The sequence below is a fragment of the Salvelinus fontinalis genome, chromosome 14 (genome assembly GCF_029448725.1).
Source record: "Salvelinus fontinalis isolate EN_2023a chromosome 14, ASM2944872v1, whole genome shotgun sequence".
Taxonomy (NCBI): domain Eukaryota; kingdom Metazoa; phylum Chordata; class Actinopteri; order Salmoniformes; family Salmonidae; genus Salvelinus; species Salvelinus fontinalis.
Genome location: NC_074678.1, coordinates 40,902,243 through 40,928,647, shown reverse-complemented (window position 1 = coordinate 40,928,647; position 26,405 = coordinate 40,902,243). Strand labels below are relative to the sequence as shown.

The window sequence follows — 26,405 nt, the reverse complement described above, 5'->3', positions numbered from 1 at the left end:
AGCGTTTATGACCCTATGATATCTAGTTGCATATAGTGTTGTTTGAGTCTTTTTAGGCATAATTAACTAATGAACCTTTTATCTTCTCTGTTTCAGAGTTCTATGTATCCTTCTGCTTCCTGGGGATCATTCTCACAGCAGTCTGGAGGCTACAGCGCACACTGCCCTATGCAATCTGGAAACCAGTAAGTAACCAATCACCTCTCGTACCTTACCCTCCCCTCTGCTGTTTTACATGTGATGTGTGTAACCCTTTCTGTCACACACTGACACATGTGAGATCACATGAGTGTCTCAATGCATGTAATCTCTTAGCAAAGGTTAATAATACCTCTACTTGGCCATCACTGTGTCAGTGACATAGTCCTCCATATGTGCACTTTGTTTTTGTAGTAGTAAGGGATATCATTTGCCCTGTTACACAGGGCTTATTAAACCCAAATTAACAAGGCAGCTGTCAAATACATTATTCAAAAGTGCCCCTAACAATAAAGGCCCAGTCAAAGTACCAATGCGTATTGAGTGTAATATTTAGCAGCTTGTCCTGTTTTGCATTTGCCTGTCTTAAAATCCAGTGGACTTCAGTTCCTTTTATTAAATCTCCTTAATTTCCTGTGGAGGACTGCCTGACTGGCTGGCTGGCGTCGCCCTCGCTGGGGAGGATGGAGGTTATCTCTACATCAGGCAGCGGGCCCTTCCCTGGCCTCACATTGCTACCTAACCCCCACCTCTCAGACAAACACACACACGAGCACCTAACCCCAAACCTCCATTGTGCGCACACTGGCAATTGTGTCCCCTAAAAGGCCTTGGCTTGGCCAGTTCTGTACACAGATATGATTCCCCTGGTTAAACAGGGTAAGGTTAATGAGTTCAGTGCTTCTACAGCATTTTCTCCATTCAGTTTGCCCCCATTGCACATGGCGAAGAGACTCAGTACGTAATCAAAACCTCTAATCCCTACCCGGTGTTGATTTAACCAATGATGTAGTTTGCTTTCCCTCCTACTTGCTCTTTGGGTGATTTTTCCTTGAAAGCATTCCACAAATGACGTTAGCAGTTTAGTCAGCATTCAGTTCACTGGTAGTGGTCTCAAGCTTCTTCAATCTAATCTTTGTCGCATTTTCCCCCCACAGGTGCTTTATTAAAGTAAGCTAGTATAGGGCTGGGTGATATATTGAAATAATTGGATTAATTAGAATGTATGTTTTAGCGCAAAATTCCACATGCATCTATCACAAGAATCATGTTTACATTTTTATGAGCGTTTGTCTGCTTGTTCTCATGTTTTATTTTTGGTCTCGTCGCCTTCGCTGCTTCTGTGGTGTTTTCACCTTCCCAATCATATACTAAGCCCCTGCCACTCACAACAAAGATGAAAGATCACTTCTTCCTCTGACAACAAGCCGTTTCAACTTGTTATTTGCATTTGAGGTTTGGTCCAACAGAATCGGTCATATGGACACAAACACATTGAGACATTATTTCTCAGATGGGAATCACTGTGCTGCCATATTTATAGACCTATGTTTTAAGCAATTGAATATATAATTTAAGACAAGCGTAGCTGCTGAAACGATGCTGTGTCCAGGTCTACAATCAGACTGGTACACATTAACAATATCATTTGAAGTAAAAAATATTATTAGCAGAGTTTGCTAGTGATTCGAACATTTTTGCCAGGCAAGATAGTTCAGAAATTGGGTGCTAGTTAACCAAGTCAGAAGGAATCCACATTTGTGAAGGGTGAGGACATATGCGCCACCTTCCAGATCTTAGGGATACCACCAGAAGCAATTGTTTAATAAAACATGTGGATCAAAGGTTCTACAATGATGGGGGCAGAAAGCTGCAGTAGAAAGGGATCAAGCAAATCGGCTCCTGTTTTTTACACCCTTTTCTTTTTAAGTACCTAATTTACATACATTTTGTTCAGATTAAGAAGAAGAAAAATGAGTGCCTGGTATCTCTGCTATCTGTTTAGAGGTGAATCAAGAACTCTAGTGGAACTTTATGTATTTTCAGAAACCATTGTCTGTTATGGAACCAGAGGCTGTCAAACCTGCTGGGGCAGTGAAGGGGCTGTGTTTTTTTTCTAATAAAGATTTTACAATTTTCTGAAATTTGGCTGGACCACTCTCATGAACACAATTCAATAAGTATTTAGACTTTGCTTTTCTAACTAGGGTAAGACATTTCTCAAATGTCTGAAGGACTGCCAGTCAGAGGTAGAATCAGTTAATCTAGCCTTAGCCCAAACTAAGTTTCCTTCACGAAATCGTTCAGACCATTCATATGTGAACCATGGGTTAGATCTGTCCTTAAGCCTTAATCTCTTTATATGGGGCATTCTTATCTGCAACAGTGTGAAACAGAGAGGTAAAACATTTAAAGTCCTGATCTGAATCATCGCTAGAGGACACACCCTCCCAGTCATACAGGAAAGGTTGCTCATTGAAAGTTCTAAAATGTATCATAGTAATAATGCGTGGACACAATTTAGGTAGCTTAGTATCTCTAATATAGGAGTGAGATAATGGTCACTGAGCTCGTTAGCAAAGATTCCATATGCTTTATACATATGAGGGGCGTTTGTCAGGATATCCAAAAGAGTAGGTTTTTAATGGTGTTTTAACTTGGGGCGGGTTGGTTGAGTTAAATTTGGATCAGACAAAGATATTTGTACTATCTGATACTGGCATCAACCAATCCAAGTTAAGATCACCCAATATTAATAATTCAGATTTTGCATATTTATACCGCAAGTCAGACAATTTAAGAGCAATTGGGAGGGCTGAGGGACGGTGATAAACTCCCACTAACGTTAATTATGCATTGGGGACAGAGGTGGTAATGCACACAGCAACATTCAAGTTGTTCTTTATAAATTTGGCAACGCCCCCACCTTTGTCAGACCTATAAACATTATATCCATTCAGAGACGCATCAGTCTAGCACACTTTCTTAACCAAGTCTCAGTAATTATCCAAATGTTCATGTTAGTTTTGAGAAGCCTGAATTACAGTAAGATCAATAAAATAAAAATCTAACTTCTGACATTTACATGAATAAGTCCAAGGTCACAGCCGCGGGATTTCAGATCAGAGGGAGTCTCTAACACAAATGTGCTATGATCATTAGGTAACCCTCTATATGAAATAGCTGTGTGGTTTGCTTGAAATGGTATACATACAAAATTGCTTAGAACTGTTTCAGTTGGTCTATGCCTCGAAGGAGGATGTTCATTAGTACAAGACTCAATGCGGGTTACCTGTTTCGGGGCAAGGACTGATATCCCATCACTTTTTTAACTACCTTTTCAATGTTAGCACTCAGTTTTAGCTGCCAGCTGAAGGCGGGCTAGATGAGTGGACATGAGTAAAGGGACTGTTGTCGTCCTGTTGTAATGTTTGATATCACTTGCCTGGCATCGGGGTCTCCAGGATCAGAGCGGATTCCTGGGGTGGACAGTCAACTTCTAGCGGTGCAAAGTTGTTTGCCAGGCAGAGTGGATCCTCCAAGGCAGGAATGGACCGCCTGGTTGCAGCACCTTTGGGCCCTTTCACCTAACCACCTCTGCCCAGTCTCTAGTTGAACAAGCCACCTGCTTCAAGAAGTGAGGGAGAGCGACATCGCACAACTCTCCACCACCCTGGGCGAGAGATGTTCAGCTCCTAAATATCTTTAGCCTGGGCTTTAGCTACATTAATTAACTCATCGAGGCTCTGCTTCAGCTCACCTGCGAACGTCCTGCAGCCGCCCGATATCTTAAATCAGCCAGTCAAACCAAAGGCACTTTTTACAGACATAACACTGTTCTGACTTCTACTCTGTCCCTCTGGTTAGTGAACATTTCAGTGGTAGCATTGGACAGTCAATGGTTGCCGTTGATATCCATTGGATGGCCGACGGTTGGCATAATGCCAAAAACAAAGCAGGCTATCCACAGCTAGCAGCGCTAGCTTAACGTTTAAAAAGTTCAGTAAGTCGGTGTGTTCCGTGAAGAGCTAAAAAAAAAGAGTGCATCAGTCCGGACCTGTACAGGTCATCGGTCAATACACATATAAAATATATAATAGCCTATAAAGGAGGATAGAATAGCTCATGAGTTTAACTACTCGCTCCACTATTCACTCCAAACACAACTTGCTATACATCGTCCCAGATTGCTCTGCGGCCAAGATGTGGATGGGGGAGTGCTCAGCCCACCGTTTCCTGTCGTCCACGATCAGATCCTTTTGTCTTGCTGACGCACAATTGGCATAGCGTCGTCCGGGTTAGGGAGGGTTTGGCCGGTAGGGATATCCTTGTCTCAGTATGTAAAAAAAAATAAAAAATGTTAATATGTATGCACTCTACTGTAAGGCGCTCTGGATAAGAGCGTCTGCTAAATGACTAAAATGTAAATGTAAAATGTTGAGGGAGAGGTGGTTGCCCGGGCACCTCACTGCCAGGTCACTGACCTTCTCCCTATAGGCTCTCATCGTCGTCAGCTATCAGGACCACCATCGTCAGTCGTGGATGAACCGGGAGTACAGGAGGGGACTAAGCAAGTCCAGGATCGTTCAGTGCCAGGGTCCTGAACTTAGTACCATCCAAGCTCATCACTATGGTGTTGAACGCTGAGCTGTAGTCGATGAATAGCATTCTCACATAGGTGTTCCTCTTGTCCAGGTGGGAGAGTACAGCGTGGAGTGCAATAGAGATTGCGTCATCTATGAAATCAAATGTATTTATGGAGCTCTTTTTACATCAGCAGATGTCACAAAGTGGTTATACAGAAACACAGCCTAAAACCTCAAACAGCAAGCAATGCAGATGTAGAAGCACGGTGGCTAGGAAAAACTCCCTAGAAAGGCAGGAACCTAGGAAGGAACTTAGAAAGGAACCCGGCTCTGAGGGGTGGCCAGTCCTCTTCTGGCTGTGCCAGGTGGGGATTATATGAGTACATGGCCAGATTGTGGATCTGTTGGGGCAGTATGTGACTTGGAGTCTGGGATGATGTTTATGTGAGCCATGACCAGCCTATCGCTATGGAGCGATAGTCATTTAGACAGGTTACCTTGGCGTTCTTGTGCACAGGTATTATGGTGGTCTGCTTGAAACATGTAGGCGTTTACAGACTGTCAGGGAGAGGTTGAAAATGTCAGAAAAGTTTTAGAATGATCAGGGACATACAACTATAATTTTCCTAAACAGAAAACACATTAGTGCAACTCGTTTGGCAGAAAATGGCTTCATTTTCATCAGATGACAACAGAAATGCAACGCTATTTGGCTGGCAGCCACACATGAAAAACCAAGGTCTTTTTTGCAAAAACTATGCATGGCCATCATATTTATGTTTAATATAGAATGTAGCCAGCTACATTTCCTAATGTTTTTCTTAAAGTTAATCTTGCATTTTATTGGAGAAAAATAGGCTGGCTACACATCAGTTGTCAAAACGCTTTCTGATAGAATGCCCACCTGTAATTTCTCATCCGAGTGAAGTGCAACTGAAGCACAAAATGAGTCTGATGCCGAGAAGAAAATACAAGAAGCATTTTAGATCTACGTTTACGAAAAGCATCAAGATATTTCTTATGCGTTTTTCCTGCGTGAAAAATGAATAATTATGCGTTAACTAGCAAGTTAAACTTAGGGTTCGCTTATCTAAGTAACTGGTTGAATTAATAAGGTGACGGGGGATCATATTGTTGGCTTTATGACGTGTTTGAGAAGTCAGCCCTTTGGATGAGCTATCTGTACAGCTGCCACTGCTATCTATTGATTTCCTTGTTTTTTTCCCTCTCTGTTCTTGGCCCGTCTTCTCCGATTAGTGCAGACAGGCCCGTTGCCCTAGTTAGCATATTTAGCTAGGAACCTCCATGGAAATTCGCTATTACTTGTGATAATTTCGTTAGCACTCTGGTAATAGACACCCAATGGGCTTTTTTGTGTTTTTTGGCACCTACTTGTGTACTTAGCCAGTAATACCGTAAATCCTAGGATGAGAGGAGGACAGTATGAAAATTTGGATGCCGCTCAACCCTATTTTGTATTGTTACTGTACTGTTGGAGCTAGAAAAATAACTATTTCGCTTGCACCTGCAATCTCATCTGCAAAATATGTGTACGCGTCCAATAAGATTTGATTTTGACTACGCTTGGGCGGTATACTGTATCCCGGAGTTTTTGGAAATAGTCACGGAATGGAATTTCAATACCGTTTTTTCTAAAACATTTTAGTATTTGTAGCTACTTTTTAAATACCTGTAGTCAATATGTTAGGAAATTGAACATTGCCTTCTTCATTTCACCTGTCACGTTATTATGACGCTTATGGCAGTCCCCAGTCACGTGGTGTCTTTTTACAACCACACAATGACGAGAGACCGGAGCCTTGTGAGTCACTCACTATTGCGACGCATGGTGCCAGGTGATCTAATTATTAGGGATGTACCGATATTACATTTTTGATGTACCGATATGTCAGTTATTCGAATGGAGGTAGGTGTGTGTTCATGTTCTCAAATGCCATTGAAATGGCAGCAGTGGTATAAGAACCAGCACATTCTTGAGCATGCAATATGGCTTTCCTCAGTACGAAAACCTCGTCAACCCACTGTGCTGTCAGACTCATAATTCTCATGGGGCTGACATCGCTGGTCCAAATGCCAGTCATGAAACTAATAGCAGTGACGCCCATAGCAAGTAGCTCAAGGATGTGAGTTTCAACAATACTGTAACTCCGAGTGGCAACATCGGAAAAATAGTGCCTACTTGGTAGTGTGTACCGGTGCTCGACCAGTCTGCGAAAGCCAACATCATCCACGACAGAGCACGGTTGACTGTCAAGTGCAATGAATTCCATTATCTTGGCGTTAACCTCTCGGGGATATGTGGGACGGTAGCGTCCCACTTGGCCAAAAGCCAGAAAAAATGTGGCGCGCCAAATTCAAATATATTACTATAAAAATCAATCTTTTCATCTCGGTTTACATTGGCGCCATGTTCAGAAATGCCTCATAAATATCCGGAGAAATTGCAGAGAGCCACGTCAAATAACAGAAATACTCATCATAAACTTTGATGAAAGATACATGTTTTACATGTAAGTAAAGATACACTTGTTCTCAATGCAACCGCTATGTCAGATTAAAAAAAAAATAAAAAAAATAAGTAAAAAGCACACCATGCAATAATCTGAGACGGCGCTCAGATTTAACAACATTTCTCCGCCATGTTAGTCAACAGAAATATGAAATTACATCCTAAATATTCCCTTACTTTTGATCATCTTCATCAGAATGCACTCCAAGGAATCCTAGTTCCACAATAAATTGTTATTTTGTTCGATAATGTCCATTACTTATGTCCAAGTAGCTACTTTTGCTAGCATGTGTAGTACATGTGTCCAAACGCTCGCGCAGATGCAGGCAAACGTCGGACGAAAACTTAAAAAAGTTATATTACAAGTAGAATAAACTGGTCAAAGTAAGTAGAGGATCAATCTTCAGGATGTTATCATATCCAATAACGTTCCAACCGGAGCATTCCTTCATGTCTGTAGAAGTTATGGAACGCAAGGCGATATTATGAGGAAAGCGCGTGACCAGGAACTGGCAATCTGCCAGACCACTGACTCATTCCCCTCCCATCCGGCCCCACAACACAGCATAAGCTTCATTCCACGTTCTACAGACTGTTGACATCTAGTGGAAGGCGTAGGAAGTGCACACAGGTCCATATATTACAAGGAATTGAATAGGCGATGAGTTTAAAACCTCTACTTCATCACCCTCCCGGATCCGGGATCCTCCTCATCAAAAAAGCTGACTAGCATAGCCTACCCTAACGGCACAGGGATATCATATAATATAATTTTCATGAAATCACAAGTCCAATACAGCAAATGAAAGATAAGCATCTTGTGAATCCAGCCATCATTTCCGATTTTTAAAATGTTTTACAGTGAAAACACTATGTATTTCTATTAGCTAACCACAATAGCCAAACACACAACCGCATATTTTCACCATGTTTCCACCGCATAGGTAGCTTTCACAAAACCCCCAAAATAGAGATAGAATTAGTCACTAACCAAGAAACAACTTCATCAGATGACAGTCTTATAACATGTTATACAATAAATTTATGTTTTGTTCGAAAATGTGCGTATGTGAGGTATAAATCATAGTTTTACATTGCAGCCACCATCAAAAATAGCACCAAAGCAGCCAGAATAATTACAGAGCAACGTGAAATACCTAAATACTCATCATAAAACATTTATGAAAAATACATGGTGTACAGCAAATGAAAGATAAACATCTTGTGAATCCAGCCAATATTTACGATTTTTAAAATGTTTTACAGCGAAAACACAATATAGAATTATATTAGCTTACCACAATAGCCAAACGCATTTATTCACCGCAAAGGTAGCTTTTGCAAAAACCAGCAAAAGATTATAAAATGATTCACTAACCTTTAGACAACTTCATCAGATGACAGTCTTATAACATCATGTTATACAATACATTTATGTTTTGTTCGAAAATGTGCATATTTATAGCTACAAATCCTGGTTATACATTGTGAATACGTAGCAACGATTCACCAGAATCTCCGAAGATATTTTGGACACTCACCTAATCTGACCAAAGAACTCATCATAAACTTTCCATAAAAATACTTGTTGTATGGCAAATGAAAGATACACTGGTTCTTAAAACCTGTTGGGGATGGGGGCGCTGTTTAGACTATTTATGCTAATTTGGCTAATTTTTTAAACGGCTTCCCACAAAATCCTTGATCGTACAATATGCATATTATTATTATTATTGGATAGAAAACAGTCTATAGTTTCTATAGGAGTTGAAATTTTGTCTCTAAGTGGAACAGAGCCCATTCTACAGCAATTTCCCTGACATGGAGTCAGATTTGAGAAATGTTGGCCACTTTTCTGAAGTCAGTTAAAAGGGCACTGTCGTTGCTATGACTATACGGACACTTCTTACGTCTTCCCCTGGATGCCTTTACGTGATGACGATTCCAACGGGGTCGATTGCGCGTTCACAGGCCCTACAAATGAAAAAAACCTTTAGCTAGCAAGTCTTTTCTTGCTGCGTAACGCGCGTGGAAGACACCGACCCTCTCCTGTTCCAAGCGTTAGTTTAGCCTGTTATATTTCTCCGGTCATCTTTTCACTCGTTATAGGAGTTACAAACATCATAAAGTAGTTAATTTAAAGCGTTTTATAGCAATTTATATCCGTTTAGTGCGATTTTGGGACATTTATTTTTGCAACGATGTGAAAAGTTGGGCACGCTTTTCAGTTCATCCCGAACGCAGTTGACATTTCCACATGGCAAGAGGACAGCTTTCCACCAAAAGACGATTTCTCCCAAGAAAGGATCCTTTGCCCAAGATACTGATGGAAGAACAGCTCAAGGTAGGACATTTTTATTATGATAAATCGTGTTTCTGTCGAAACATTTTAGTGGCTTAGGACGCCATGTTTTTTGACGTAGCTTCGCTTGGCGCAAACTGTATTGAAAAGTAAGGATAAATTAAAAAATGTAATAACGCAATTGTATTAAGAATTAAATTGTCTATCAATCCCTGTCCACCCTATATTTTTTAGTCACGTTTATGAGTATTTATGTATAAGAGTAGATCACTGTCTAAGTGGCGCAAGGACATTTTCTGACCAGCTGAGCTACATTTCACATTGTCTAACCATGATTTTGGTGGCTAAATATAAACATTTTCGATCAAACTGTATATGCATGTTGTAATGTGATGTTACAGGAGTGTCATCGGAAGAATTCTGAGAAGGTTAGTGAAAAAATTAATATCTTTTGGCGATGTTGACTTTTATCGCTCACTTTGGCTAGAATCAATGCTGGGCTGCTAATTGCTATGTGCTAAGCTAATATAACGATTTATTGTGTTTTCGCTGTAAGACACTTAGAAAATCTGAAATATTGTCTGTATTCACAGGATCTGTGTCTTTCGATTCGTGTATGCTGTGTATTTTTACGAAATGTTTGATGATTAGTAGTTAGGTAAACACGTTGCTCATTGTAATTATTCTAGTCCATTTGTGATGGTGGGTGCAATTGTAAACTATGCCATCTACCTGAAATATGCACTTTTTTCTAACAAAACCTATCCCATACCATAAATATGTTATCAGACTGTCATCTAATGAGTTTTTTTGTTGGTTAGGGGCTATAAATATCTTAGTTTAGCCGAATTGGTGATGGCTACTGGTGTTGGTGGACAAATAAAAGATGGTGGATTATGCTAATGTGTTTTTAGGTAATAGATGTACATCTTTACATATTGTGTCTTCCCTGTAAAACATTTTAAAAATCGGAAATGTTGACTGGATTCACAAGATCTGTGTCTTTCATTAGCTGTATTGGACTTTAATGTGTGAAAGTTAAATATTTAAAAAATATATTTTTTTTGAATTTCGCGGCACTGGTTTTTCAGTGGGGGGGGGGGGGTGTGCCGCTAGCGCCACGCTGATCCTAGACAGGTTAATGAAACCGCCGTGTTAGATTTAAAAAATAACTTTACCACAACATACAGCTTGGGTTATTGTGAGACAGTGCTCACCAACACGGCGGAGAATAGACATCAACGTATTACACAAAAATACGAAATAACAGCATAAATGTTGTCTTACTTTTGCTGAGCTTCCATCAGAATGTTGTAGAAGGAGTCCTATTTCCAGAATAAATCGTTTTTGGTTTTAGAATGTCCATTTCTTCTGTCGAATTTGCGCCACAATGCTAGCCAAGGTTGCTAACATTCCCATCCTCTCTTGGCGCAAAGAACGGAAAACTCAAAGTCCCAATAAACGTTGAATAAACTTATAACTGTGTTGAGAGAACCTACTTTATGATGTTATCATATGTATCAAATATAATCAGAGCCGAAGATATTTGCCGTGTATACCGAACGCTTTTCAGAAGACAATGACGAGGTCCCTCACACGCCGTCGAAGACAAAGAAAATACCGGACCTGTCACTCCAAAAGCTCTTGTTCGGCCTCAGATCAAGGTAGACACCCCATTCCACCTTCCACTGCTTGTTGATCTAGTGGAAGGCGTATGAAGTGCATGCATATCGATAAATAAAAGCCAGTTGAATAGGCAGGCCCTGAAACAGAGCCTCGTTTTCAGATTTTTCACTTCCTGTATGGAAGTTTGCTGCCAAATGAGTTCTGTTTTACTCAAAGATATAATTCAAACAGTTTTAGAAACTTGGGAGTGTTTTCTATCCAATAGTATTATATGCATATATTAGCATCTGGGACAGAGTAGGAGGCAGTTCACTATGGGCACGCAATTCATCCAAAAGTGAAAATGTTGCCCCCTATATCAAAGAAGTTAATGGATTTCGCCTTTTGCGTTGTCTCGCTGAAATGTTCTTACTCTTTCAAATGACTGTTCGACTTGTTGACTGCTAAATCCACACAGCAGACATTGTGGGCTAGGTTAGGAATGCTGTGTTGCACATGTAGCACTATTTTTCGTGGCGTCATCTACCTACGTTATATAGGTATGCACGTCAGCTTTGACATCGGTTTTGCACATTGACGTTAAGCGAGACATTGGGCCGATGTTGGCATTTTTAGCTAGTTGGGGTACGTACGTTGCCAGAGGTAGTACCTTGGGGAGTCCAAAGAGTTGATCTGATTGACATATGTTTAGACATTTATTATTATTTTTTTACAGTAGCTAAAATTAAGTTACTTCCACACAGTTGATTTGAGTCCTGTGGGACAGCGAGAGAGTCTTGGTTGATTTAGCCTCAGCCTCTCCCTCGCATTTCTGTTCAGAGCGATTCACGTATGTGAATGGGTCGGTCTCCAGCACTCTGTTTACTCGCCACACGCACACCTTTGTTTTTCTATCATTGTGGTGACCAAACAATTGATTTCCATAAAAAAACAAAAACATTTTCCCTTTAAAACTTCATAGGGGTAGCCACATCTAAAAAAAAAAAAAAACATATATATTTTTTTAATTGTAATTTTTATTTTATTTTTTAAATTCGCCTAAAATGACATACCCAAATCTAACTGCCTGTAGCTCAAGCCCTGAAGCAAGGATATGCATATTCTTGGTACCACTCGAAAGGAAACAATTTGAGGTTTGTGGAAATATGAATTGAATGTAGGAGAATATAACACAATAGATCTGGTAGAAGAAAATACAAAGAAAAAAAAACTTGTTTTTCTACCACCGTCTTTGAAATGCAACACAAAGGTTCCTCATCTAACCCTCACTCTGGTTGTAATTCCGATGGTGTCCACAAGATGGCAGCAGTGTGCAAATTTTCAGCAAACTACATGACATTGTGTGAAGTCACCCAGGTACATTTGGGCAAATCGTGAAGGAGACATTCACATTACATTTTTCTGCAAGAATATCGTCAAATCTGTATACTTTGATTTAGCTTTTCCAGTGTTAGTAGCCATATTGTAAGTTCAACATTTGCAAAACAACTAGTTTTCATAACTTCATAACTCTCCATATTCTTATAATTTTTGTCCCAAAGAAAAAGGCTTGCTGTCGCACAAGGGTAGCAGGTACATTTTGCGACAGATACAGGGTTTCCCGTAAAGCCCAGCTTTACAGATACTCCCGTAAAGCCCAGCTCATTGACTATCTAGCTAGCTTTCTTTGACCCCGATTGGTGCTTATTTGACAAAGTTACAGTTGATCAAGTGAAGACCGCCTGCGTCATCGGTGTGCCATGAAGGCGTCGCTCTGACCAAACTTGGTGTCCTATAGGATATACTACACCCCTAATGATATAGTGAAGTTTGGTTACGTTCTAGAATCTCTGAGGAATAAATACGAATGTGATACAACCCTAAACGAAACAACGTTTAGGGTTAGATTTTCAGATTCCTTTCTTTACAAATTGAACGAGTGGAAATACAAAATCGATCGTGCATTCAATATGGACCTTTTTTAGGATGCGAAAAATGATTTTATCTAACAAAAAGACACTTCATGTTATCTCTGGGACCCTTTGGATGATACATTCTGAAATCTTGCTCTGATTTAAGTACACATTTCACCTTCAGAGGTGAATTTATCAAACCTATCGTGGTGAAATTGGGTTGTTGTTAGCTCTTCTCAAACAATAGCATGGCATTTTTTCGCAGCAATAGCTACTGTAAATTGGACAGTGCAGTTATATTAACAAGAACTTAAGCTTTCAGCCGATATAAACACTTATATGTACCGACATTTGATGTTTCTCTAAAATCTGTGATCATTACACAAGGCACTGCATGATTTACAACTGTCCGGTTGACGGGACGCCTAACTTTTAACATAATCCTAAATTTGACCAATAAACCTAACCCCTAAGCCTAAAATAGTCTTTCCTTGTGGTGACCAGTGAAATGTCCCCACTTGTCCTAATTTTCATTGTTTTACTATCCTTGTGAGGACTACTGGTCCCCACAAGGGGTGTAGAACCAAAAACACACACTGACTCAGTAGTCTTGGATGGAGGAAATTCTTTGTTAATATTTATGGATGTTATTGAGATGCTGAATGGATAGATTTAGCAATAGGGTCGCTATCCATCAAACAGCTGTACATAATATACCATACAGGCGACCTATTTAAAAATTCCTTCTGAATTTAAACGGAAATTAAGCCCAACACTTACTGGTTGTTGCGACACAGTGGGAGATTGTCATGGCCGGATAGTCTGACATAGCCACACGGTGTCCTGATCCTATCTGGTAGTTTGGTGGTAAATGAAGTGCAGGTTTGTCTGGAAGTCTAAATGAAAGTTCCTGATGTGGCAACACACAAACACACCTGTTTTATAGTGCCTAGTGTTGCAAAGGGTCGGAAACTTTCCAGTGAATTTTGCTTAAATTCATCAAAAAAAGTTAGCTTATAACAGTGAACCTTTTTTATAGGATACACAAGGCAATTCTAGGTATTTTGTTGGAATTGCAACCCTCTGCATGCACAGTGCATTCTTCCATCACATGTACAGCTGATTCTCAAGATCTTGCACACTAATGAGATGCTATTGAGCCTACACTGTGTGAGCCAAGGACTACATGCTTTCTGGTAAGTTTTGATTACAATACTGGGTGGGGTGAATATATTTTATATGACATGATTTTTTTGTTAAATAGTAGCCTACCGCAAAGTGTTTAAATCATTTCTAACTTGTTAACAATTTCTGCTTTTAGTTTTTACTACCATGTGGGGTTTATTTAGCTTGCTTGAGTGTTAATTCACCTGTTTCCAGACATGTTTCATTTTAAAACCTGTATCTTACAAAGGAGTTGTTTAATCTAACTGCTTAACTATTTATTTGTATATGGAATTGTATTTGTTTTTTTACTCATTTTTTTCTAATCCTTATAGGAAAATGCCACGGGCACTATCTGATGTGTGGAGACATTTCACTGCAGCTAATGTAGAAGGAAAAGCTGTGTACCTTTGCAAATACTGTGCCAAATCATATTTGAAGAATGCAACAAAGATGCAGAATCATCTGGCCAAGTGCATAAAGTTCCCTCAGCGCCCACACCAAGCAATCTCTGACAAAAGTCCCTCTACTTCTATTCGAGGTGAAAAGGATAAATCGGACACCTTATCAATAGCAACAGCTCATGGTCCTCCTGGAATCATATTTTTTTTTTGATTCAATGGAGGAACGTAGTCAGACATGCTGATGAATGTCTTGCTCGAACTGTGTATGCAACTGGGACACCGCTGATGCTCACAGGCAATGGGTATTGGAAGAGATTTCTGAATGTTCTTCGCCCAGCATACACCCCTCCAACCAGACATACTTTATCTACTAATTTTCTGGATACAGAGTTCAAGTGAAGGTCAAGCAAATCATAGAGAAAGCAGACTGTATTGCAATCATCTCTGATGGGTGGTCGAATATTTGTGGGCAAGGAATAATTAACTACATCTCCACCCTTCAACCAGTATTCTACAAGAGCACAGACACCGGGGACAACAGACACACCGGTCTTTACATTGCAGATGCGCTGAAGGCAGTCATCAATGACCTTGGACCACTGAAGGTATTTGCACTGGTGACAGACCATGCTGCGAACATGAAGGCTGCTTGGTCTAAAGTGGAGGAGTCCTACCCTCACATCACACCCATTGGCTGTGCTGCTCGTGCATTGAATCTGCTCCTCAAGGACATCATGGCACTGAAAACAATGGACACACTCTACAAGAGAGCCAAGGAAATTGTTAGATATGTGAAGGGTAATCAAGTTATAGCAGTAATCTACCTCACCAAGCAAAGTGAGCAGAAAAACAGCACCACATTGAAGCTTCCCAGCAACACCCTCTAGGGTGGTGTTGTTATGTTTGACACTCTCCTGGAGGAGATGGAGTCTCTCCATGAAATGGCATATCAGTCTGCCGATATGGACAGCCCCATCAAGAAGATCCTCCTGGATGATGTATTTTGGGAGAGAGTGGTAAGCAACCTGAAACCCCTGAAACCTATAGCAGTAGCTATTGCACGGATTGAGGGAGACAATGCCATCTTGTCTGATGTTCAGACTCTGCTTGCAGATGTAAGAAGAAATCCATACTGCCCTGCCCACGTCACTGTTGCTCCAAGCAGAGGAAACTGCAGTTCCACCTTGGCCTGAATGATGGCAAGGTTCTTGGCAGTCTGGCGAAGTACACTTCCAAGCAAGGGCTTTGGGATGGACATGCAATATGGCAGTTGTTCCAAACATATTTAATCAGCCACCTGGTGGAAGGGACTTGGTGATTCTGAGGCTTTTTCCCCTGTTGCCTCCGTCATCCTCCAACTCCCACCAACATCAGCCAACTCAGAGCGCATCCGGTTCTTGTTTGGGAACACACACCAAAGCACGCAACAGGCTGACCAATACAAGAGTTGAAAAATTGGTGGCCATCCAGGCAAATTTGAGGCTTCTTGAGCCTAATAACGAGCCGCCATCAACAAGGTTGGACAGTGAAGATGAAGCCTCAGTCTGATTTTCAAGAGGTGGACATTGAGGAGGTCCAGGGAGAAGACATGGAAGCCTGAGAGGAAGATAGTCTAGCAACTAAAGCTTTGGTTATCATTTTACAGATGTATGTTGAAAACGTGTTTTGGGAGATGCGATAGATCATTGGGGATCATTCAATTTTCCCTTTTGTTGTTCAGTGAAATCATCCCATGTGAAGAGTCAACTAATTAACAGTTCAATTCGTAACTAAATAGATTTTATTTCTATTGGAAGGATTTAATAATTTGCAATTGTCTACTTGTAAGGTTTGTGTTTCTGTCTCCATATAGGGTAAATATATCAATGCAAAAAAACATCTACATTTAAATTGTATTAATATTCATTAGCATATTTTTCCATTAATTTCCACGGAATTCCCACCTCTGAGTATTCCCCCAAATGTGCAACCTTAACAGTGCCCTTTGTGCTTGTATTCTTTATACGTTCTTGGGAATGCAAATTTGCCTGGGGCTGATTTCCCTGCTGTTTGATGATCAAACACATGCTCCATCCGGTTCTTTTTATTCAATAATTGTCCGAACTAGCCTGTTATTCTAGACGAGCAGGTTTGATCTCTCTCAATGTTATTGCATTACACTTTAGTTTATCATGTCCTACTGTCCTGACCAAAGTCAACTTAACTGGCTTTATCTCCCCAGACTGCAATAACAGTTATGCATCAAGTGAGAGGTGATAGGTTACTTTCTGCCTGCCTGCCCTACATACACTAGATTGTCTAACACCAGCTTGAATCAGTCCAATTGATGTAATAAAATAGCCTTTTAGTCATAGAAATATAAGAGATTAGAAATAGATTTTTGATGCTGCATAACTGGGTTGCAAATATTCCGGGAAAGGCTTGCAGTCAGTGAGGCACTGTGGAACGGGGCCGACTGGCTTTGTGTTATTGGAATGCTGCTAGTACTGACACATTCTGCCAAGGCAGCAATATCACTGTCATATCAGGAGAGGCTACACGGTTAGGCTCAGGATTTCCACTTTTTATTTGAAGCTTTAGGATGCTGCACTGTTACCCTTGCTAGGTGGCTGACGGTAACCCTTCAAAATAGATAAACACGTTAATAAACACCTTCTGTACAGGTGTTTTTTTTCCTACACTGATCAGGAAACCCTTAATTCTGATCCTAGGAAATCTGCAATACTTTTTAGGGATTTACCACACTGACTATTGTGTGCAGATCAAATCCCTGAATCTCCTTGTTAAAACACCATCATACCAAGCTTTGCTCTAGCTATACAAAACCGCCTGGCATTAGACCACCAGCAGCTCTCCCCGTGGCTTATCTCTCCGTTCCTATGTGAGCCCTTTCTTTAAATAACAACCTCAATTATCCTCCAGCTGATCTGTGTCCTGTGTTGGAGGACAGTTTCATCCCTCAATCCCCCATGTAGAGATCAGCTCTCACAGGATTTGAGCCTGGGAGCTGTGCGGTTGTTACTTTCTTTCTGTGCTACCCTCATTTGGGCACCATCTTGCCCTGCCTGCTGTGACTCAGTGAGAAAGTGAAAATATCACAGGCAGCAGAGGTTCCTGAGAAAGCCTTCAGTGGGTGTTTTTCCACTGAACTAGGTTGTGATTCCCGGAAGAGCGAGTGAAAGAGCAGAGTGCCTCTCCGTTCCCTGAAGCGCAGAGGGGAGTCACATGAAGCCCTGAGCTCAGAGAGCCGTGACTCGACACAGCTGTGTGCCACTCCAGTGTCTTTGTGTTGGTGTGTGTGTTGCAAGTCGCCGCGGTACAGCTCCAGTGTGTTTGTGTTGATGCCTGTGGGTTTCTGTGCAAGTCTGACTCTGGAAGAAGGCAGCATGTACAGTGTACAGTCAGTGTGGCCTCCGTGGATCATGGAACCCGATGACGGGTAGGTTCTTTCGCTCGTTGCCTCTCGCTCTCCCCTCTGACTTTTTACCTTCATAGTTGGTTGTTATTAGGGTTGTGATGATACAACTATTGTGATACTCGTTTGTATTGTGGCAAGGAAACTAACGGATTTAACTTCTTTAGGAAAACAGCCCTAATGTTGAAGCATACACATTGTCATCCAGAGTTGCATTTAGTTATTTTCCAAGCTATATCGCAAAATATTTAACATACTGCAGGTTTTTAAAGGACCAAAGAGTTCAGCCTGCTTTTTGTTTTCATTTTTGCCATTGAAAAATTATTGTGATACTGGTATTGTCACAGTCCTTGTTGTGCTTTGTGGCAGCGTCAGGTGTGACTCACTCTCCGTTCTAGTGGTTCAGCTGTGAGGCAGGCCAAAGGCTTTAGTGTTCACTTGATGTAATACAATTTAGGTTTAATGGTGTGTCTGTAAACTGCTGATTAGAAGATCACAAGATCAGTTATTAATGCGTATTAAGATAATTATCACTTGTGTTATGACTCCACAGTTTGTGGGGTTCATGTGTTCTTTGTTGACTTTATTTCTTTATCCTCCAACCATCATTGCTCTTAGTTATATCTTTGTTGGGCTAGTTTGAGAGTGTTGTTTTCCAACCACCCTGTGTCCTCGTTTCCTTTGTATAAATAAAAACCAAACCCCTTTGGCCATGCAGAGAAAAGCACAAGTTCCCACCCATTTAATGACTAGCTAGTTCCCTCTGCTCTCCCCTTCCCAGTACATCTCATTAAGCTGCTTTACCTCTGACCTTTTTCAGGCAATACCACTTGAATGACACTATGCCGGATATGCACATCGACATGTTCAGCCATTCTGGGTTCCATGACGATTTCCCCTGCCTCAATCTCCCCAGAAACGGAGGCTTCCCTCAGGTAAGACCTCTCCATATCACACTCTCTTTCTATCCTTCTCTCTACCTTCTTTGAGCAGTCTTATCTTCACCTCTGTCTCGTTCTCTTGCTGCCTCGCTGTCACTCTCTGAAAGGGAGGAGCTGCGGCTCCCACTTACTACTTTCATCCTACCTTAAACGTTGCACGGTCGGTTATTCTTGCCTGCAGAAACAGTGATTAAACGTTGCGTCTGACACTGTCTAGACAGTGTTAAGAAGCTACCTGCTCCTTTTCCTGTGAAGGCTTGTTATTAATAAGCTGCTGTAATTTAGCAGGGCTTTGGTTGTTGGCCATCAGGTTCTATTCTGTCACTCTGAGGAATATGTCTGTTCTCATTGCACTTTTGAGGAACACTTAAATGCGTGGTGTTTTTCGGTGGAGTTTTTGCATGGAGGAATTTAATCTCTTGCTTTCCTCATATTTTCTTGCGGAGGTTATGCATCATCAATCACCCTGGAGACATTTGGGACAGGCTTATTCTAACTTGGAAATGTGTAAGTGACAAAGTAAGAGACCATTCCCCCCCCCCGTTTTATATTTAGCATCCTTACTGGGCTATATTTAACCTCTTCATTTGCATTTTCCAATTATGCACACTTTGTCAGGCCAGGCAGTTCTTAAGTCCCATATGGAAAAGTAATCTCTCTCCGCTGACTGAGAAGCCCTAACAACACAGGCGAGTGACTTCACTTCTCATCTTGGCTTATTTGTATGGGGTTGAATGTTGGGGCATCTCCTCGTAGAGCTCCAGTAGCTGTGTGTGTATAGGAGAGCAGTGATGTGTTACTAAAGAGCCAGTCACTATGCCTCTCACGTCCGTCCTGTCCTGTATCAGAGTAATGACGGTTTAACAGCGGCTGGGCTGGGGGCATGCCTATGTACTTAATGAAGAGCCTCTGACCCCAGTGTGCCACCTGCCAAGTGCACACAAAGACCTCGGAGTGAACGCCCTGCAGCTCCCTGGTACTGCCCAGCTGTGTGGTGTAGACAGGTGCTGCACACGCTGTACCAAACTTCTTACTCATATACCCTTCAGAAAGTATTCATATCCTTTGACTTATTACATATCTACAGCCTGAATTCAAAATGGATTTTCTAGATTTTTTTTTCTCACCCACCCTCACCGCACAATGACGAAGTGAAAACTTGTTTTAAAAATGTTAGCAAATTTATTGGAAATGAAGTACAGAAATATCTAATATACATAAGTATTCACACTCCTGTGTCTATACTTTGTAGATGCCTTTCTGGATAAGTTAAAAGCTTTCCACACCTTGGATTGTGCAAAATTTGCCTATTCTTTTCAAAATTCTTCAAGCTCTGTCAAATTAGTCGTTGATCATTGCTATACAACCATTTTCAGGTCTTGCCATAGATTTAAGTCAAAACTGGAACGTTCACTGTCTTCTTGGTAAGAAACTCCAGTGTAGATTTGGCCTTTTGTTTTAGATTATTGTCCTGCTATAAAACAAATTAATCTCCTAGTGTCTGGTGTAAAGCAGACTGAACCAGGTTTTCCTCTAGTATTTTGCCTGTGCTTACCTCCATGCCGTTTCTTTTTTTATCTTGACCAACTCCCCAGTCCGATTACAAGCATTACAAGCATAACGATTACAAGCATAACACTATGCTTGAAAATATGGAGAATGATACTCGTGATCTATTGGATTTGCCCCAAACGTAACGCTTTGTATTCAGGGGGGAAAGTTAATTGCTTTGCCAATTTTTTAGGAGTGTTCCTTTAGTGCTTTGTTGCGAACAGGATGCATGTTTTGGAATATTTTTATTCTGTACAGGCATCCTTTTCACTCTCAATTAGGTTAGTATTGTTGAGTAACTACAATGTTGTTGATCCATCCTCAGTTTTATCCTATCACAGCCATTAACCTGTCTAGGATCAGCGTGGCGCTAGCGGCACACCCCCCCCCCCCCCACTGAAAAACCAGTGCCGCGAAATTCAAAAAAAATATTTTTTTAAAATATTTAACTTTCACACATTAAAGTCCAATACAGCTAATGAAAGACACAGATCTTATGAATCCAGTCAACATTTCCGATTTTTAAAATGTTTTACAGGGAAGACACAATATGTAAAGATGTACATCTATTACCTAAAAACACATTAGCATATTCCACCATCTTTTATTTGTCCACCAACACCAGTAGCCATCACCAATTCGGCTAAACTAAGATATTTATAGCCCCTAACCAACAAAAAAACTCATTAGATGACAGTCTGATAACATATTTATGGTATGGGATAGGTTTTGTTAGAAAAAAGTGCATATTTCAGGTATATGGCATAGTTTACAATTGCACCCACCATCACAAATGGACTAGAATAATTACAATGAGCAACGTGTTTACCTAACTACTAATCATCAAACATTTCGTAAAAATACACAGCATACACGAATCGAAAGACACAGATCCTGTGAATACAGACAATATTTCAGATTTTCTAAGTGTCTTACAGCGAAAACACAATAAATCGTTATATTAGCTTAGCACATAGCAATTAGCAGCCCAGCATTGATTCTAGCCAAAGTGAGCGATAAAAGTCAACATCGCCAAAAGATATTAATTTTTTCACTAACCTTCTCAGAATTCTTCCGATGACACTCCTGTAACATCACATTACAACATGCATATACAGTTTGATCGAAAATGTTTATATTTAGCCACCAAAATCATGGTTAGACAATGTGAAATGTAACTCGGCTGGTCAGAATTTGTCCTTGCGCCACTTAGACAGTGATCTACTCTTATACATAAATACTCATAAACGTGACTAAAAAATATAGGGTGGACAGGGATTGATAGACAATTTAATTCTTAATACAATTGCGTTATTACATTTTTTAATTTATCCTTACTTTTCAATACAGTTTGCGCCAAGCGAAGCTACGTCAAAAAACATGGCGTCCTAAGCCACTAAAATGTTTCGACAGAAACACGATTTATCATAATAAAAATGTCCTACCTTGAGCTGTTCTTCCATCAGTATCTTGGGCAAAGGATCCTTTCTTGGGAGAAATCGTCTTTTGGTGGAAAGCTGTCCTCTTGCCATGTGGAAATGTCAACTACGTTCGGGATGAACTGAAAAGCGTGTCCAACTTTTCACATCGTTGCAAAAATAAATGTCACAAAATCGCACTAAACGGATATAAATTGCTATAAAACGCTTTAAATTAACTACTTTGTGATGTTTGTAACTCCTATAACGAGTGAAAAGATGACCGGAGAAATATAACAGGCTAAACTAATGCTTGGAACAGGAGAGGGTCGGTGTCTTCCACGCGCGTTACGCAGCAAGAAAAGACTTGCTAGCTAAAGGTTTTTTTCATTTGTAGGGCCTGTGAACGAGCAATCGAGCCCGTTGGAATCGTCATCACGTAAAGGCATCCAGGGGAAGACGTAAGAAGTGTCCGTATAGTCATAGCAACGACAGTGCCCGTTTAAATGACTTCAGAAAAGTGGCCAACGTTTCTCAAATCTGACTCCATGTCAGGGAAATTGCTGTAGAATGGGCTCTGTTCCACTTAGAGACAAAATTTCAACTCCTATAGAAACTATAGACTGTTTTCTATCCAATAATAATAATAATATGCATATTGTACGATCAAGGATTTTGTGGGAAGCCGTTTAAAAAATTAGCCACATTAGCATAAATAGTCTAAACAGCGCCCCCATCCCCAACAGGTTAAACTGTTTTAAATGTCTCCATTGACCTCATGGTGAAATCCCTGAGCGGTTTACTTCCTTTCTGGCTATTGAGTTAGGAAGGTATTGTTTTAGTAACTGGGTGTATTGATATAGCATCCAAAGTGTAATTGATCATTTCACCATGCTCAAAGGGATATTCAATGTCTGCTTCTTTTTTCCCCTTTTTTTCCCCCCCATCTACCAATAGGTACCCTTCTTTGCAATGCAATAGAAAAGGGTACTATTTAATGAGGGTACTATTTAAAGAAGCTGCCAGTTGAGGACTTGTGAGGTGCCTGTTTCTCAAACTAGACACTCTAATGTACTTGTCCTCTTGCTCAGTTGTGCACCAGGCCCTCCCACTCCTCTTTCTATTCTGGTTAGAGCCCGTTTGCGCTGTTCTGTGAAGGGAGTAGTACACAGCATTGTATGAGATCTTCAGGTTCTTGGCAATATCTCACATGGAATAGCCTTCATTTCCGAGAACAAAAAAAAGACTAACGAGTTCCAGAAGAAAGTGCTTTGTTTCTGGCCATTTTGAGGCTGTAATCGAACCCACAAATGCTGATGCTCCAGATACTCAACTAGTCTAAGGCCAGTTTTATTGCTTCTTTAATCAGTACAACAGTTTTCAACTCTGCTAACATAATTGCAAAAGGTTTTTCTAATGATCAATTACCTTTTTAAAATAATAAACTTGGATTAGCTAACACAACGTGCCATTGGAACACAGGGGTGATGGTTGCTGATAATGGTCCTCTGTACGCCTATGTAGATTCCATAAAAATCAGCCGTAGTCATTTACAACATTAACAATGTCTACACTGTATTTCTGATCAATTTGATGTTACTTTAATGGACCAAAAATGTGCTTTTCTTTCACAAACAAGGACATATCTAAGTGACCCCAAAAATGTGAACAGTAGTGTACGTAGATGCATACATACATACAGTTGAAGTCGGAAGTTTACATACATCTTATCCGAATACACTTAACCTCAGTTTTTCACAATTCCTGACATTTAATCCTAGTAAATATTCCCTGTCTTAGGTCAGTTAGGATCACCACTTTATTTTAAGAATGTGAAATGTCAGAATAATAGTAGTGATTTATTTCAGCTTTTATTTATTTCATAACATTCCCAGTGGGTCAGAAGTTTACATACACTCGATTAGTATTTGGTAGCATTGCCTTTAAAATTGTTTAACTTGGGTCAAACATTTTGGGTAGCCTTCCACAAGCTTCCCACAATAAGTTGGGTGAATTTTGGCCCATTCCTCCTGACAGAGCTGGTGTAATTGAGTCAGGTTTGTAGGCCTCCATGCTTTCTCAGTTCTGCCCACAAATGTTCTATGGGATTGAGGTCAGGGCTTTGTGATGGCCACTCCAATACCTTGACTTTGTTGTCCTAAAGCCATTTTGCCACAACTTTGGAGGTATGCTTGGGGTCATTGTCCATTTGGAAGACCCATTTGCAACCAAGCTTTAACTTCCTGACTGATGTCTTGAGATGTTGCTTCAATATATCCACATCATTTTCCTACCTCATGATGCCATCTATTTTGTGAAGTGCACCAGTCCCTCCTGCAGCAAAGCACCCCCACAACATGATGCTGCCACCCCCGTGCTTCACGTTTGGGATGGTGTTCTTCAGCTTGCAAGCATCCCCCTTTTTCCTCCAAACATACAATGGTCATTATGGCCGAACAGTTCTGTTTTTGTTTCATTAGACCAGAGGACATTTCTCCAGAAAAGTACGATATTTGTCCCCATGTGCAGTTGCAAACCGTAGTCTGGCTTTTTTATGGCCGTTTTGGAGCGGTGGCTTCTTCCTTGCTGAGTGGCATTTCAGGTTATGTCGATATACAGTGGGGAGAACAAGTATTTGATACACTGCTGATTTTGCAGGTTTTCCTACTTACAAAGCATGTAGAGGTCTGTCATTTTTTATCATAGGTACACTTCAACTGTGAGATGGAATCTAAAAGAAATATCCGGAAAATCAAATTGTATGATTTTTAAGTAATTAATTTGCATTTTATTGCATGACATAAGTATTTGATACATCAGAAAAACAGAACTTAATATTTTGTACAGAAACCTTTGTTTGCAATTAGAGATCATACGTTTCCTGTAGTCCTTGACCAGGTTTGCACACACTGCAGCAGGGATTTTGGCCCACTCCTCCATACAGACCTTCTCCAGATCCTTCAGGTTTCGGGGCTGTCGCTGGGCAATACGGACTTTCAGCTCCCTCCAAAGATTTTCTATTGGGTTCAGGTCTGGAGACTGGCTAGGCCACTCCAGGACCTTGAGATGCTTCTTACTGAGCCACTCCTTAGTTGCCCTGGCTGTGTGTTACGGGTCGTTGTCATGCTGGAAGACCCAGCCACGACCCATCTTCAATGCTCTTACTGAGGGAAGGAGACTGTTGGCCAAGATCTCGCGATACATGGCCCATCCATCCTCCCCTCAATACGGTGCAGTCGTCCTGTCCCCTTTGCAGAAAAGCATCCCCAAAGAATGATGTTTCCGCCTCCATGCTTCACGGTTGGGATGGTGTTCTTGGGGTTGTACTCATCCTTCTTCTTCCTCCAAACACGGCAAGTGGAGTTTAGACCAAAAAGCTCTATTTTTGTCTCATCAGAACACATGACCTCCCATTCCTCCTCTGGATCATCCAGATGGTCATTGGCAAACTTCAGACGGGCCTGGACATGCGCTGGCTTGAGCAGTGGGACCTTGCGTGCGCTGCAGGATTTTAATCCATGACGGCGTAGTGTGTTATTAATGGTTTTCTTTGAAACTGGTCCCAGCTCTCTTCAGGTCATTGACCAGGTCCTGCCGTGTAGTTCTGGGCTGATCCCTCACCTTCCTCATGATCATTGATGCCCCACGAGGTGAGATCTTGCATGGAGCCCCAGACCGAGGGTGATTGACCGTCATCTTGAACTTCTTCCATTTTCTAATAATTGCGCCAACAGTTTTTGCCTTCTCACCAAGCTGCTTGCCTATTGTGCTGTAGCCCATCCCAGCCTTGTGCAGGTCTACAAGTTTATCCCTGATGTCCTTACACTGCTCTCTGGTCTTGGCCATTGTGGAGAGGTTGGAGTCTGTTTGAGTGTGTGGACATGTGTCTTTTTATACAGGTAACGAGTTCAAACAGGTGCAGTTGATACAGGTAATGAGTGGAGAACAGGAGGGCTAATTAACTTCTTATGGCTGCAGCCCGACGCCGGTACACTTATGACAACAGCCAGCTCAAGTGGAGCGCGCGAAATTCAAAATATATATATTTTTAAATATTTAACTTTCACACATTAACAAGTCCAATACAGCATATGAAAGGTACACATCTTGTGAATCCATCCAACATGTCCGATTTTTAAAATGTTTTACAGGGAAGACACAATATGTAAATCTATTAGCTAACCACGTTAGCAAAAGACACCAGTTTTTTTACTCCACCAGTTTTTTTACTCCACCAGTAGCTATCACAAATTCGACCAAATAAAGATATAAATAGCCACTAACCAAAAAACAACTTCATCAGATGACAGTCTGATAACATATTTATTGTATAGCATATGTTTCATTAGAAAAATTTGCATATTTCAGGTATAAATCATAGTTTACATTGCAGCTACAGTCAGAAATTGCACTGAAAGCAGCCATAAAACTTACGGACACCAACGTCAAATACCTAATTACTCATCATAAAACATTTCTGAAAAATACATAGTGTACAGCAAATGAAAGACAGGCATCTTGTGATTCCAGACAATATTTCCGATTTTTATTAAGTGTTTTACAGCGAAAAGAAAATGTAGCGTTATATTAGCTTAGC

At 40.8% G+C, this 26,405-nt stretch overlaps 1 protein-coding gene across 3 annotated transcripts in view; it reads left to right on the top strand.

Annotated features, from left to right (window-relative positions):
- Positions 1 to 26,405, top strand: part of LOC129810856 (protein strawberry notch homolog 2-like) — a 134,510-nt gene that overhangs the window by 33,832 nt on the left and 74,273 nt on the right. For all 3 annotated transcript variants that reach the window (XM_055861808.1, XM_055861806.1, XM_055861807.1), the window contains exons 3-4: positions 97 to 185; positions 18,719 to 18,833. In XM_055861808.1, the coding sequence (XP_055717783.1) occupies positions 97 to 185; positions 18,719 to 18,833 (204 nt within the window). The remainder of the gene's footprint in view (positions 1 to 96; positions 186 to 18,718; positions 18,834 to 26,405) is intronic.